Genomic DNA, 15997 nt, shown 5'->3' on the forward strand with positions numbered 1-15997 from the left:
TAGTGAAGCTACATAGCTTAACTACATTTCTCAGTAGCTTGGTGGTAGCTTCACTACTCTTGAACCAAGTAGCTTTTTCAGTAGCTAAGCTATTTATAGACCCAAGTAGCTTGTAGCTTCCCGCAAAAGCTACAAGCTACTCGCCAGAGAAAATCCATGAGCAAAGCACGCAGTGGAGATTTCTGCTGTGGTTTGGATTAAACAGGAGGAGACATTGCATATGTAAAGTGTGCCTGTGTAGCCAATAAAGCACTTCCAGTTCCATTATGACAAACAACAAGTGTTGTTGTCTCATCCTTGCTTTTTAGCATCCTTGCCTCTCTTGCAGCAAGACCCGCACTACTCTGCCTCTGATTGGGTTGGGTTTAGGCAATGAAGACTGGGTAGGGCAAAATATGTCATGTGCTGGCGAAGTCACATCAGCAACAAACTTTGAAAGATGGCAGAGCCAGAAGGAGCCACTGGCAGTGATGAAGAAGAAGTTCAGGTTTTATTGTCTGTTTTTGAATATTGTGCCAGTGAGAGTTTCAGTGTGTTTTATAATATAATAAACAATCAAAATTAGATTTTTTTTGCCTGCCTATTTGTTTGGTGGAAAGTTGTTCTTTGACATGAAGTTGATTCAATGTGAGAAAAAAAGTAGCTTTGATGTAGCAAGCTGCTTTTGCAATTTTGCTCGTAGCTTAGCTTGCTACATTTCTCTGGGGATAGCTTCAATGTAGTTTAGCTATATTTAATCGAGAGTAACTAATAGCTTAGCTTACTACATTTTCCAAGTAGCTTGCCCATCACTGGTCTTTGGCAACATGGAAATGAATATTATCCTCCGGGGTTTACTGTCGGACAGAGAAAATGTGCGTATGAAGAGGCGAGAGAAAGGAGCACAGCACAGCGCTGGTGACGAGAGGTGAAATCCTCCAAGCTTCTCTTTCTCTCTCTCTCTCTCTCTCTCTCTCTCTCTCTCTCTCTCTCTCTCTCTCTGCCTGTTCACGCCCATTTTCTCTGTCCGGAGAATTCATGTATAGAGACGTTTCCATGTTGCCAGACACTATTGACAGTTTGAGCCTTCCCGCAGACGGCAAAACAAGCAGTTTTATTAGTGAACGTGTATTGACGATGCGGTGCAGGATTGCCCTGTGTACAGTAGTTACACTGTGTAGTTACACTGTGTAGTTACACTGTGTAGTTGTTTGAGCACATTGCTCGAGCTGTAAACAAGGCTATCTCGGTGAGTACTCGACCAATTTGAAAAAAATATGTCACGATGAGTTTATTAGATACATACAGTGTGGAAAATATGCTCCAGGTGGAAAAAAATGAAATTCTCCTTTAAGTTTATTTGGGTGGAGCTGGAACTCTTTGGCGGGTCATACCATCATTGCAGGAGGGGTCGTCTGTGGAGAAGACGCAGGGTGGGTTGTCGAGCGGCGGGCCCCCCGTGGGCCAGTGGATCTTCTCTGTCTGGGACCATATGATCTCCTTGTTGGTTCCGTTGTAGTAGGCAACAAGCTGGAGACACAGAAGAAATAACATCACTGTGATACGGAGACTGTATGCACATTCAAAAGGATGAAAAACATGATGGGTGATCTGCTTAACTCACGATATGGTGCGATATGAGGTTCACAATTTGATAAAACCACGATATTCGATACAACCACAACACAAATCTTATTGTCTTATTGCTACAATGTAAAGAATTTTAAAATGTCCTAACAAAGTGCAAATAATATCATTTGGATGGAGAGCTTATAAAATTGTAATGGACAAGGCGTCTCATTTGTTATTACTGCAGCAGAATAAAATGGAGCTAATATCGCAATTCATTGCGAAATATTGAATTCCGATAAATATGGTCCCATCCTTAATGAAAAAATATATGTATAATGAGGGAATATCGTAAGGTCACTTTACAATAATTTGTCATTTCGTATATAGACAATTTTCTGTTTACTGGAAAAGACAACATGGATAACACTCGTGTATTTATGCAAGAACAGGAAATCAAGAGCGTTAAAGTGCAGCACAGAACAGGACAATATTATACTAATGGGAGTCGTGTTTATTCAAAATAATGGATTTTGCCAGTGCACAGAAAAGCTTCTGACCCTTTTTAGGTGATTAAGGCTTTAAAGCCAATCAGGAAGAGGGAAAACATTTGGGGGAAATGATTAGCAGAGACTTAATGAGCAGAACTTAGTGCAGCGTTGACATCAGGTCAGACATAATGAACCTCAGCATCACTTTGAAGACCTCGTGTGAAGCTTTGTGACTGTGACCTTTCTTAGTTTGATAGCATGGCAGCTGCTGGCTTAACTGTTGTCCTGCTGTGAAACACGACTCCTGTGTCTCCAACTGGCCAGTCGCTCCCTGCTGGAGGACCACACAGACAGACACGCCGGGTCCTCTCTGCTCAAAACCTTGAAGACCAGTCGCTAGGCATGGGTGGGTTTGAAAACTTTGAAACCGGTTCGATATTCCCCCAAAAAACATCAAACCGGTATATCGAATTTTACAAAAAAACTTTTTTTTTTTTTAGTGTAGCCCATAAATGACTGTAATGCGACTGCAGTTGGTGGCGATAATGCACCTCTAAGCTGGTATGCCAACCAGCACTAACACTGAATAAAAATAAGCAGAACCATTGAACTGTAACAACACACTGTTTTTATTTCTCATAACTATTCATCTTAACTTTTCTTCAAACATCAACATAATAAACAAAATGAGACTTTTGCCTACTAGTGCAACTTGAGAAGAGGCTAATACGAAAAACAGGGCAATCAGAATGGATTGGCACTATTTTTTTTTATAAAGGTTTTTTCGGTTCGCACGTGATCAAACCGGTTTGGGCTCGTACACCGAACCGAACCAGTAAAACCGTAAATGGACCCATGCCTACCAGTCGCCCCATACAGAGAGTCATCAGAACAATGCAGGATGTACAGTAACCCGTGGAGGGGCAACGCTGTCTAAAATAGCTGCAGTATTTAGGGTCAAGGCTTGTTTACTGCGCTGCAAAAAACATCATCCTTGTTCAGCAATTTATTTAATCTTGTGTTCACTCGTAAACCTCCGGTACCTAAAAGGATCATAGACTGTATACAAATATGGACGTAACCACTGTGACATCGCCCGTTGGTTTCTGGACTCACCATTTGAAGCCTCGAGTTTCGTATTGTGACCGTCGCCATCTTGTTTTTTTTTGGAGCCAGAAGTGACCATATTTGGACGAGAAGAGGCTGCTATTGGTCCGTGATCAGCGAGCTGCACAATCACCAGACAGGTAGTCTCGCTGCATGGCCAGCCTCCCCTCCCCTTCTGTGAGAGGAGTCTGGCTGCATGGAAACAGGCTGCTGGCATAAGCCCTCCCCTGCTCCACAGCTGCTCGGCTCCCCGCTTATTACAAGCTCTGTCATTGGTTCCGACCATGTCAATCAGAGCGGCTTCTTCGGCTCCCTCCTCCCTGTGTGTCACTGTAAATAGTGCCCTGCCGCCGCAGTGAAAACAACAACGCTAACTAGCTTGCAAGCTAACGGCAGAAACCTACACGCTAGCTCGTTGCTACACGCTGAAAATGGCCAGTTGGATTATTTGAATCTATTTTCCAAGGGCACTGCCGCTAAGCGAATGGTGACTAGCGCTGCCAGACTCCTCTCACGGAAGGGAGGGGAGGCTGGCCAGCCAGACTACTGGACAGGTGACCTGTCAATCACGCGCCAACATAGTCTGCTCTATCATCTATTTGTTGTTTGTTGTCTATTTGTATTTCTATTTTTCTATTTGACTCTAAATGGGACCATATACTAAATTAACATCATGCTGTATTGAAGAAGACTTGAAACTAGTGATTGAGACCATAAACTCATTAGGAAAGTGTTTACTGAGCTACTAAATCAAGTAGGGTTATTTTCCCATTGACTTATCTACAATCAGACTTCTTCTTTGTGCAGCCATAGACTGTATAAACAGGTGAGTTATAGAAAAATCCCCCAGTTTTTGGTACTTCCGCGTCGGCCTCATTTTTCAGAACAGAAGGCAGATGGCAGCTGGGTAGAAACAGTCCCTGTGACGAGAGGTTCTGGTACTGCCAGACATCAGACTTCTGCCAAGAGTTTATGATCTGATTTTCCCAAACCAATGCAACGCAATTCCAATGCAAATCAACTGGTTTGAAGAATTCTGTTGACTGTAGTGCAGTGATGTGCCTTACTGCCTCATGCTGACTTGTTTCAAGTTAGAAAGAAGTGAAGGTGCATTGGAAACAACTAACTGACATGATCTCACCTCACTGGCCATTAACTGACATTATTAACTGACATTATCTCACCCCACTGGCAGAATGTTCTCGCCTGGATATTTCCAATGCTGAATTTGAGACTAAATGCAGATGAAACCCTTTCTAAAATGGCTGCTGTATGTGGCTCCAGGTCCTGTGTGTTACTGTGTTACAGCAAAAGTGCTGATGTAGGATCTCCAAGCTCATCATTCATTTCCAAAACGCCATACAGCCATTCTTGGGGGAATATCAAATATCACGATCATTTTAATAATTTCCTATGAGTAGATGCCTGGCCCCCCCCTCACTTTAGTTTCTTAAATAATGGATATTATAAACTCATCTATTGCTAACTATGATACAGACAAAACATGTACAGCCGTCTTACTGTGAGATTCTTAATGGACGCTGACACTGACCTAAGATGTTTTCCAACAAGGCCACTGATACGCCCGTCAATCGGCTAAATGAATCGACCAATTAAAAGCCAGGGAGAAATGAGACCAGGAAGTCACGACGGCGGTCTCCGAGGACCGCTATGAAATTCTGACTGAAGTCAAATGTAGCTATAACCCACTTCTGCTGCCCTTAGAGGAAAACACTGCAACGCTTCACTGGAGTGTTTGCAGAGTGCAAAACACACACACACACACGCACACATGCACGCACGCACGCACACATTTTCATCTGACTGTGAGGGAAATTTGAGGTTTTATGCATCTTATCATTAGAGAAGTCAGGACCCCAGAATACCTCCCAAATATAATATCCCCATTTCCCCTGCATGATGTTGAACATTGGATTTTAATGGCCGTACACACAAGTAAAGCATAACTCACATAAACACACACACACACACACACACACACACACACACACACACACACACACAAGCAAAGCATAACTCACATTAACACACACACACACACACACACACACACACACACACACACACACACACACACACACACACACACACACACACACACACAAGCAAAGCATAACTCACATAAACACACACACACACACACACACACACACGCAAAGCATAAGTCACTGTGCTGAGAGCAACTTAGAGACAATTCCTGTTACACTCATTACAGCAACGAAGTGATATGGGGAGAATTAGGCTGCTGCTTGGAAAGCGCAGCTCTCAGTCATATTATTATTAGTATTATTATTATTTTTATTTTTATTTGATGTCACTAAGTTTACACATTGAGACTAAAAATGAACCATGATGTTTTGCATTAAGTTGGCAAATGGGATCGCTGACAACAAAGACTGCTTCTAGCATTGAAGTGTAATGATTACGAAAATAGTTGAGATTTCAATGCTTCTCTCATCATTGTCACTGTATCTCTCTCTGGGACACTTACAGAACAAACAGGAGCAAAAAAAAAAAAGTTTTAAATGTAGTTAACTCTTCACTATGTTTATATCAGAGGTTCTCAAATGTTTTTCAGCCAAGCAGTGTTAATTTCGTCGACGAAAACTATGACGAAAAATGTTAGTCAACTACCTTTTCCCCCAAGACTAAGACAAGACTAAAATGTTCAGACTTTTAGTTTCTTTGACTAAGACGAGACTAAAATACTCAAACTTTTAGTCGACTAAAACTTGACTAAACAAAATCTGATAAAAACTAACAAGCACATTTGTCACAGGACTACGACTACGACTAAATTAAAAAATGTACGAGAAAATTAACACTAATTATAGACTGCTTTTCCCCCTCAATACAGCAGTTCAGTTTCTTGTGCTGCAGCATCATAGATGCAGCAGACATTTAGCTGTCTTAAAAACACATGTAAACAGGAAATAAAATATTGGAACAAAAATAAAAAATAAACCAATGATCCAGAGAGGATACGACAGTATACCAAAGCAACGTTGACTTGCAGGCACAATCAGGTGTTTAGGTATGTCCATGTAAAGAGCTCTTTAATCCACAGAAATAACAGACAATGTTGAAACTATGGGTTTGTCCGTGGCTTCCTCCCTTCAGACGTTTATTTAGGCCTAGCAGTCTGGACCCCAACCCTTAATCCTCCAGCAGACACACCTGGAAAGAAGAGTATAAAAGAGCAGGACCAAGCAGACTCAAGCATCAAGCTGCAAGCAGTCTCTCCACAGCATCTCCAGGAACCCTGCAGAGAAGACAAGAAGCTACCAGACAGAAACCTGAAGATGAATCCCTCTCTCGGCCTCCTGCTGCTGCTGCTGATCGGCCTCTCCCAGGCTAAGTCCTGGGTGGAAACAGATGACACTCTTTCCAGGGAGGAAGAAAGCGACTCATATTTCCAAGTTGACGACCCAGAGGCCGACACGATGGACACCGGCAGCAGGATCTTGGCCACAAACAACGGCTCCAGTGAGTTCCTGCTGGAGGGCGACTTGGTGGCCCCCACAACAAGAAACGCCATGAAGTGTTGGAGCAACAGCTGCCTCTGGAAGAAAGCCGGCGGCAAGGTGACCATCCCCTTCATAGTGAGCAGTGTCTTCTCCAGGTCGGCCAAGCAGGCGATCGACAGAGGCATGAAGTCCTTCCACAGCAGCACCTGCATCCGCTTCGTTCCCCGTACAAACGAACGCGACTACATCAGCGTGGAGAGCAGAGGCGGCTGCTTCTCATCCCTGGGCAGAGTGGGAGGCAGGCAGACCATCTCTCTCGCCCAGCAGGGCTGCGTCTACCACGGTGTCATCCAGCACGAGTTCCTCCATGCTCTGGGCTTCTATCACGAGCACACCAGGAGTGACCGCGACCAGTATGTCCGCATCAACTTCCGGTACGTTAACCCGCGGACAAAACACAACTTCCAGAAGCAGAACACCAACAACCAGAACACTCCCTACGACTACTCCTCCGTCATGCACTATCCGAGAACAGCCTTCACCACCCAACGCGGGCAGGACACCATCACCCCCATCCCCAACCCTAATGTCCGGATCGGCCAGAGGCAGGGCATGTCCCGCATCGACATCCAGAGGGTCAACAAGATCTACAACTGCTAAGAACATTAGAGAAGGTTCTTAGATCTTCTGTCTACTTCATTAAATCTATTGTCTTTACTTTAATCTGTGTCCGAGGGCTAAACTGTGTGTGTGTGAGACCAATCAACAACACAAACAATTGTAAACACTGAAATAATAATAAAAAGGCTTATCCCTGGTCACCAACATTAGTACTTTTTTAACCTGTTATTGATCTCATTAACGACAGTCAAGCTGACACTGCTAACATAGTTGATTTTGGCAAGTTTGATTTGAGGGCTTTTCATTACCATACGACCAGTGACACCAATGAACATATACAGGTCTAGTGGTTTTTGTCAATGTCACTGTTGTAATGTTGTTGTAATGTTTGGCAATACAGGGTGTCCAAACTAATGTTCAGTCACAAATCTTTAATGGGGGTGTTTGGATAGTGTAGAGATAAAAGCACTCGCATACTGGCGGTCCGGGTAGTGTAGCGGTAAAGTCCCTGCCTATCAACACGAGGGGCACAGGTTTGCATCCTTGTGGTCCCTCCAGCTTGGTCGGGCCTCCATACAGGCACAATTGACTCGTGTGTGTCTGTGGGAGGGAAGCTGGTTTGAAGGTTTTTCTCCCTGGTCGCTGCACTAGCGACCAGGGAGAAAAAATATGAATGCTGTCAGGCCGACGGTGTCCGAGGAAAATGCAACAGAGAGACATACATACATACTATACAGACATACATACATACATACATACATACAGTAGTTACAACAGAACCCGCCCAGTCTTAGCTAAGGGTCTTATCTACCGGTATATGTGTATGAGGCATTGTGCTCCCAAAATGTACAGCTACTTGCTTGTCTACGTCATTATATCCAGAGACGTCTGAGCGCTTTCCACACAGCCCAGCCAGCCTCCCTCCATTCTCCCCTCAGCTGCGGACTGAGCAGGGACTGTGAATAGGGTCCACTTGTCATTGCTACAGGCATAAGCCGACACTGGCCCGGGTGGGCAGAGTCAGCATTAGTTACTTTCACTGGGAAATATTTGCCAACACTGCTTCGAATTACAATTCATCAGCAGATTCAACAGTTTTCATTGACTAAAATGAGACTAAAATACTCAAACGTTTAGTCGACTAAAACTTGACTAAATAAAAACAGGATGAGGTTGACTAAATATGATAAAAACTAACAAGGACATTTGACGTGGGACTAAGACTAAGACTAAATTAAAAAATAGCTGACAAAATTAACACTACAGCCAAGGACCCCGCCCTTACAAGATAGAAAACATACTGTGGACCCCCTCATTCTAATTTGTGATTTTGGGCTAAGCTTAATTGTTTCCACGGTAACGTGCTTGACTTTTAAATTGATAGGCTTGTTAGATTACAATGTAATCCATGAACCATTTTAGATTTAAAGCATAAAATATTCCTGTTGAACTATGAAGCTTTTGTAAAAAAAAAAATATATACCGTAAATTCCGGACTATAAGCCGCACCGGAGTATAAGCCGCACCTGCAAAGTTGACTGTTTTTTACATATATAAGCCGCACCGGACTATAAGCCGCGGGTGTTTTAATGGTATTTCTTTTTTTTTTTTTTTATTGTGTTTTAATGTTTAATTACCATATGTAAGGGTTCATGCACAGAGGGGATTGTCGGGAAAGAGATGGCTGTTTGAGGAAGCTCCCATTTATTAACATTTCAACAAAACAACATAACACAACACCACCTGTGTTGTTTTTTACAGTGCACACAGTGTCCGCGGTGTGGTGAAAAGAGGGCAAGAGAGGAAATTAAAACAGAAGTGGATTTATAGTTAGAAAGAGTGCTAAAAAAAAGAGATTTTTTTTTTTTTTTTTTGGAAAAAATCCATAGATAAGCCGCACCGTTATATAAGCCGCAGGGGCCAAAAAAGGCCAAAAAACGGGAAAAAAGCCGCGGCTTATAGTCCGGAATTTACGGTATATATATATATATTTCTTTTTTCCTGAAAACTTTTCACGGGCCCCCTTGCAAAGCACCACGGACCTCTGGGGGTCCCCGGACCCCCATTTGAGAACCACTGGTTTATATCACAGAACATATATGAAACCCATGACCAAAGCAGTCACACATTCTGTCATTGTGTTACTTATGGATGGAATTATAGGGAAAATAAACGATCCCCCTTTTGGCTGGGGGCACCCTCGAATCCCCTCAAGGAACCACGGGGGTCCCCGGACCCCACACTGAGAACCACTGATTTATGGAACAAGAAAATATATATTTCTACTACAAGTTTTATGTCTTTAATTTATTTCTCCTTATGAAACGCTGAATAGGCTTTCAGCCTCAAGGCCTCATCTGGTAATTCATCGAATGAAACAACCTGAAAAGGAATTTGTTTGAAGTGTTGAAGTGTTCACCGCTCAGCATGCAGCCTGTGATGGGGTCGAGGGGTCGCGAGTAGGCATGGCTTTGCTTTAGGGGTCACAAGACAAGAAGGTTGAGAAACCCTGCTGTAGCTTTAGCAACACTTTGGATCTCCTTATTTGCTTATTAAGCTGGTCTGTTACCAACAACATGAAACTCCAGCAAGCCAAGCAGCTCAGCTAACTCTCTCTTACAACTGTCAGTGACAGCACCACACCTGGCAAACTGTCCATCAAAGAAAACTGACGATCATTTAAAAGAGAAATTTGGAAGAGACAACTGAAGTGGACGATATAAAATAACCAACACATTTCTCTTGTTTCTTGTTTCTATAATAACACCAATATAATGAGGTAAACATGGCCTGGCTACAAAACACTTGGACAATGTTGCACAAGCCATTTAGTGGAATTGGTTCTAATCTGCCAATTCAATTGTTTGTGAGAAAGCTGAGATGATTTATGAGTTACATAAACTCATCAGAAGGACTCCCCATCTATGGGGGGTGGATCGTGCCTAAATCAAATACAATACACACATTGAAATACTATGCACACATTGAAATACAATACACATATTGGAAATACAATACATATATTGAAAATACAATACACATCTGAAGAATACAATACATGTGTAACAATAAATACAATACCAAAATGCTTAAATACAATACACATATTGAAAATACAATACACATCTTGAAAATACAACAACTGTATTGTATTTTCGATATGTGTATTGTATTTCGATATGTGTATTGTATTTCGATGTGTGTATTGTATTTCAATGTGTGTATTGTATTTGATTATGGCACGAATCACCCATGCCAACATTCAATACAATACACACATTGAAATAAAATACACATATTGAAAAGGCAATACACATATCGAAATACAATACACATATCGAAAATACAATACAGTTGTTGTATTTTCGAGATGTGTATTGTATTTTCAATATGTGTATTGTATTTAAGCATTTCGGTATTGTATTTATTGTTACACATGTATTGTATTCTTCAGATGTGTATTGTATTTTCAATATATGTATTGTATTGTATTTCCAATATGTGTATTGTATTTCAATGTGTGCATAGTATTTAAATGTGTGTATTGTATTTGATTTAGGCACGATCCACCCTCCATACCCCACAGCACGTGAATGCATCAGTTACATTACCTATGAGGAAAGTACATGAGGGTGTGCCCACTGCCCATATGGAGCCCATAGAGAACGCATTGCAGTGCCGGGAGAACTACCGAAAGTGAAAGTAAATGAGAGCGGTCTCTCACTCGCTGTGTGTTTGCTGGTGGTCGTATGAACTTCAGTGGAGTTTTGACTGACTAGATTTTGACCGAGGACTGATTTTGACAAAGATTGTTGGTTTCACTACTGATGACAAATGTACTATTGTACGTCGCTTTGGAGAAAAGCGTCCGCTAAATGACGTAACGTAATGACTGAGTAGATAATGAGAGAAATTTCATTTTTGGCTGAACTGTTGCCTCGTCTTTCAGTGCAGTGTGCGCAGTGGTGACAGCGACCAGAGCGTAGCCATACTGACCACCATTGGCTACATACTGTATCTCTTTAGCCAACCATTTGATTTAATTTCAATGGTGGGAGTAACAGGAACTATTATATTATGTAGCATTCATAAATGATTGGTCCAATTGTAGTAATTACAGTGAGCATGGTCTAATGATTGAGTGTAGTGCTGCTTTGCCAGACGCCAAAGCTCACAGGACAAAATAGCAAGTTATGTTTTACTGTGAGAACTCATAGCTACACAAACTTGTAATGCAGTGGTATTACTGCAGTACACTTCAGGCCCGTAGCTGCTGCTCTTGTCCAGAGTGGTTTCAATTCGTAGGTTGCCAGTACGCATTACAACCGACCAATAGTAGAGAGCGAGAGGTTTCTGTGAAGAGGTTAGTGGATAGAACAGTTAACACAATAAAAATCTTCACCTACCCCATACTCTCCAGTCTCCTGGTTGGTCATTGCCCACACGTTGACATCTATATCCCTGGCATTTTTGTGGTCTGTGGTAACAAGACCCGTAACTCCTGAAAACAGAGATAACATCTGTATGAATGGTCTGATTCAGTTACATGGCTCTAGATCAGGTCTGATTCAGTTACATGGCTCTAGATCAGGTCTGATTCAGTTACATGGCTCTAGATCAGGTCTGATTCAGTTACATGGCTCTAGATCAGGTCTGATTCAGGTACATGGCTCTAGATCAGGTCTGATCCAGTTACATGGCTCTAGAGCAGGTCTGATTCAGTTACAAGGATCTAGACCAGGTCTGATTCAGTTACATGGCTCTAGATCAGGTCTGATTCAGTTACATGGCTCTAGATCAGGTCTGATCCAGTTACATGGCTCTAGAGCAGGTCTGATTCAGTTACATGGCTCTAGATCAGGTCTGATTCAGTTACATGGCTCTAGATCAGGTCTGATTCAGTTACAGCTCTAAATCAGTCATTCCCAAACACTGGGTCAGGACCCCCAGGTATTTGGGTGGCCAAATACATTTGCAGAATTTCTTCCTTTATTTAACCCATTGATACCTGATGCAGCATTTGCGTGTATATCCCTCATTTGTGTGTGTTAAGACCACGAACCACATTGACGCGGTTCGCGGTCTTAAAGGGATACACACACAAATGCTGCATCAGGTATCAATGGGTTAAAATGTGTAAATTGTGCCTAGTGTTTTATCTGAATAAAGGCAAAAATGCCCCAAAAAATAATCTAAAAAGAAAAAAGAAAAAATAATGTAAATAGTTTTACTGATGAGAGGAAAAAACAAGAGACTGTGAACTCTACATAAATGCATTTATTTGGTCTAATTTAGAAAGTATTGAACATGTATATGTTTTCAGTAACACATGCATAAAACAAAGTTGTAGTTTATCAAATGTAGGCTGGTTTACCTATTCAAGAGGTGATGCTGAAATGGCAGTAAAAATAGTAATTTACTCTTCTCATGATTGATAGATAATAAGGCCTATTGTGAAATGGGTCACGATGGTTTGTAAAAAAAAAAAGTGGGTCCCCAGATTATAATTTATTTTGGGGGGAGGTTTATAGATGGAGATATGCAGGTTGGAGCTGTCCCTGTTCAAACCTGGACTATTCAGACTTGCACACTGAGGATTTTGTCTGAGCCTTCACTTCTTTGTCCTTCCCACCTGGATGGTGGAATTGAGGCCGTGGATTTGACTCCTTTTCAAGTTTCTGCTGATGCACTGATGCACTGCCTTCAATACGGTGCGCCTTTCATTCAGTTTGGTTTAGGAGGACTGCACATAAAGATGGAATTGAAAAGATGCCTAATGTCAATATTCTTTGGCGTGTCTACTTACACTGGCGATTATACGTTGATGCACCGGCTGCGTGTGCAACCCCTAATGGCCAGATGATTTATTTTATTTTATTTTGACATATAAACGATAGTTGATGACTGAACTTCTCTTAGAATTCCAAGGAAGAAAAACAACAAACACCTGAATAAAGTCAAAGGGGAAACTGGAGGAGTGCAGAAACGCCTGTTGGATGAGCCGTGGGTGGCGACAGTACAAATCAATTGAATTGGGAACTTTGATGATTATCTGCGCATTGAAGCCGCGGTCTCCCCCCTGAGCGTCTCCCCCCTGAGCGTCTCCCCCCTGAGCGTCTCCCCCCTGAGTGTAATTGCGCAGCGCCAGCTCACCTAATCCAGCCGCTTTGATGTCTGTTATAGCCCCCGATTCGTACGCTACAACAAACCGAGAATATGAACTTGTATATTGATTAACTCATTAACAGTGTGTAACAGACATTCAGTGTGTATGCATTCTGACTGTGTGTTATGGAACGCATCTACAGGGGTGGCTGTAGCTCAGGAGGTAGAGCGGGTCGTCCACTAATCGCTTTGGATAAAAGAGGTCGGTGGTTCGATTCCCGGCTCCTCCAGTCTGCATGTCGAAGTGTCCTTGGGCAAGACACTGAGCCCCAAATTGCTCCCGTTGGTGTGCCAGCACCCTGCGTGGTAACCTGCTGCCATCGGTGTGTGAATGGGTGAATGTACCTACTGACTGTAAAGCGTTTTGGATAAAAGCGCTATATAAATGCAGGCCATTTACCATCTACCAGTGGCCACAACGACAACTGGGCCAAATTAGAAAAAGCGTGTTTTAACACGGGACTATCTGGAGAAAACAAAAGAAATGAAAGATCTGAGCTGGCGATGTTGTTTTGTTGTGGAATGCACAGTGCATGGAGACCTGACCCAATAGAGGTGAGCAGTGCTTCTTTGTGAAGAAGGACTGGACAGTTGAATCGCCGGGCTGGGCGCAGTGTTGTGGTGTACTTACTTACTACCATTGCGTGCGTGACCATGTGTGTTGGCCTATGAGTCCTTAGGGTCCATGAGTGTGTGTGTGTGTAGGTCTGAGCCCCCTCCGGCTGAACACAGCGTTGCTGTGGAGATGGCCTCGGTTTATTCATTCCAAAAGTTAGATGTCAGATGTCAGGGCGGGGCGGGGGGGGGGGGGGGGTGAATGTTGAAACGCAGGTTGCAGTCGAGACTTCTGGAGAGTTTTGCTGCTAGTGTCCTTGACGGCTATAGCAGGTGGGGGGGGGGGGCAGATTAAATCAGTTGTTTTGGTTTTCCCCGGTGGGTGCAGAGATCAACAACATTCCTCACACAAGTCAGTCCAGGTCCTCAGTTTTAAACACTTCGGCGCAGCGGCAGTAAAATCTCCCAGAAGTAATCAATTTTTACGATTCAGATCAGAAATCGCAACGTATAATCGATGCATCACGATGCGGACGTGTGAATCGAATCGAATCGTTGACAGATGAATCGTTGAATCGTTTATGTTGACATTTCTGTTGACATTCACATTTTAAAGCACTTTAAAGTAAAAAAGGGACTTGATATGTATCTGACTGCTTGTATTAATTGATGAAAAAGTAGCCACGTGCAGTAATAATACAGAAAATTGAGGATTTGATACTTGGGGCTGCAATACTGTTTGAGCTGTATCGAGATGCATCGTGGAATCAAATCGAATCGTTGACAGATGAATCATAATCGAATCGAATTGTGAGGCCAGTGAAGATTAACAGGCCTAATGTCAAAGTGCATTCCAAAGATTCAACATACATTTGATTCATTTGAACCATTTTTGTGGATCAACAATTAATTTCCCATTCAATGTCTTTAGTATGCAAATATATTCTTTTACATCCACAGTTACTTATTACAGAGTGCAGGGTTTTGTGTGGATAAGGAAAAGAGCGTGCCAATGGATTGAAGTCAGTCTTAATCTGCATATTGGAGCGTAAAGATGGAGCTGCCTTGATTTACATATTCAGCAGCTCAGTCCTTGTTCTTGCATGAGGCCACATATCCAGATGTAACTCAGGTATGTCAATAAACAACTGTGTGCCATTTAAGTCAAGGTCTGAGTCGGGCCCCCTGTGTGTGTGTGTGTGTGTGTGTGTGTGTGTGTGTGTGTGTGTGTGTGTGTGTGTGTGTGTGTGTGTGTGTGTGTGTGTGTGTGTGTGTGTGTGTGTGTGTGTGTGTGTGTGTGTGTGTGTGTGTGTGTGTGTGTGTGTGTGTGTGTGTGCGTGTGTTAGTTATACAACATAAATACAGCACTAATGACACATAATCTGTATATTTACCATTTACAAACATCAAGACTGTAGTCTTGAAGTAGCACAGACAGTCACAGACATACAGATCAGTTACTAATCAGTCTAATGGGAGTTTGTATGATAATAAAATAAGCATAAGACAATTAAAAAAGTAGACTTCATGGAAAGTCTGGTATTCATCCTGTGTGCCTTGAGAAAGGTCTGCAGATTGAAAAGTTGACAGAGGAAAATAAAATCACGTGCATTGCACACCTCCAGAATCTTTTCCCCCCATTGTTGATGGCTCTACAGAACAGGAAAAACAATGCATACAGCGTACACACCAGAGATGGGGACTTGGACTTGGGACTTGGACTTGAGTCGCACTTAAGTCTCACCCACAGTGACTTGAGACATGACTTGAGACTTGTCCTCAAAGACTTGAGACTTCACTTGGACTTGAGGTTTGGGACTTGTGAACAATCTTTATTTTATTTTTTATTTTTTTGGTGCATTAACATTAAGGAAATCTCTACTGATGTCATTTAATCACTGTTGATACTGTATGCTAATAGATAAAGGAGTGAGGATAATACAGTACATGCTTTGAATTCCTTAGTTTTAGCTATGCAGTGTTCTAAGCAGACTGGATTGCATACATCGGATGATAGAACGC

The 15997-nt window shown here is 42.4% G+C and overlaps 1 protein-coding gene and 1 pseudogene across 2 annotated transcripts in view; one reads left to right on the forward strand and one right to left on the reverse strand.

Annotated features, from left to right (window-relative positions):
- The window catches only part of npr2 (natriuretic peptide receptor 2), a 102272-nt gene that overhangs the window by 62675 nt on the left and 23600 nt on the right, over positions 1 to 15997 (reverse strand). The window contains exons 6-7 of the mRNA XM_083657802.1: positions 11662 to 11756; positions 1374 to 1509 (exon numbers count right to left, since the gene is read on the reverse strand). Of these exons, the coding sequence (XP_083513928.1) occupies positions 1374 to 1509; positions 11662 to 11756 (231 nt within the window). The remainder of the gene's footprint in view (positions 1 to 1373; positions 1510 to 11661; positions 11757 to 15997) is intronic.
- Positions 6470 to 7294, forward strand: LOC310795737 (hatching enzyme 1.2 pseudogene; annotated as a pseudogene). The gene has a single exon. The product of its transcript is annotated as a hatching enzyme 1.2 pseudogene (transcript).

This window comes from Poromitra crassiceps (assembly GCF_964638095.1).
Source record: "Poromitra crassiceps genome assembly, chromosome: 21".
In the NCBI taxonomy this organism is placed as follows: Eukaryota; Metazoa; Chordata; class Actinopteri; order Beryciformes; family Melamphaidae; genus Poromitra; species Poromitra crassiceps.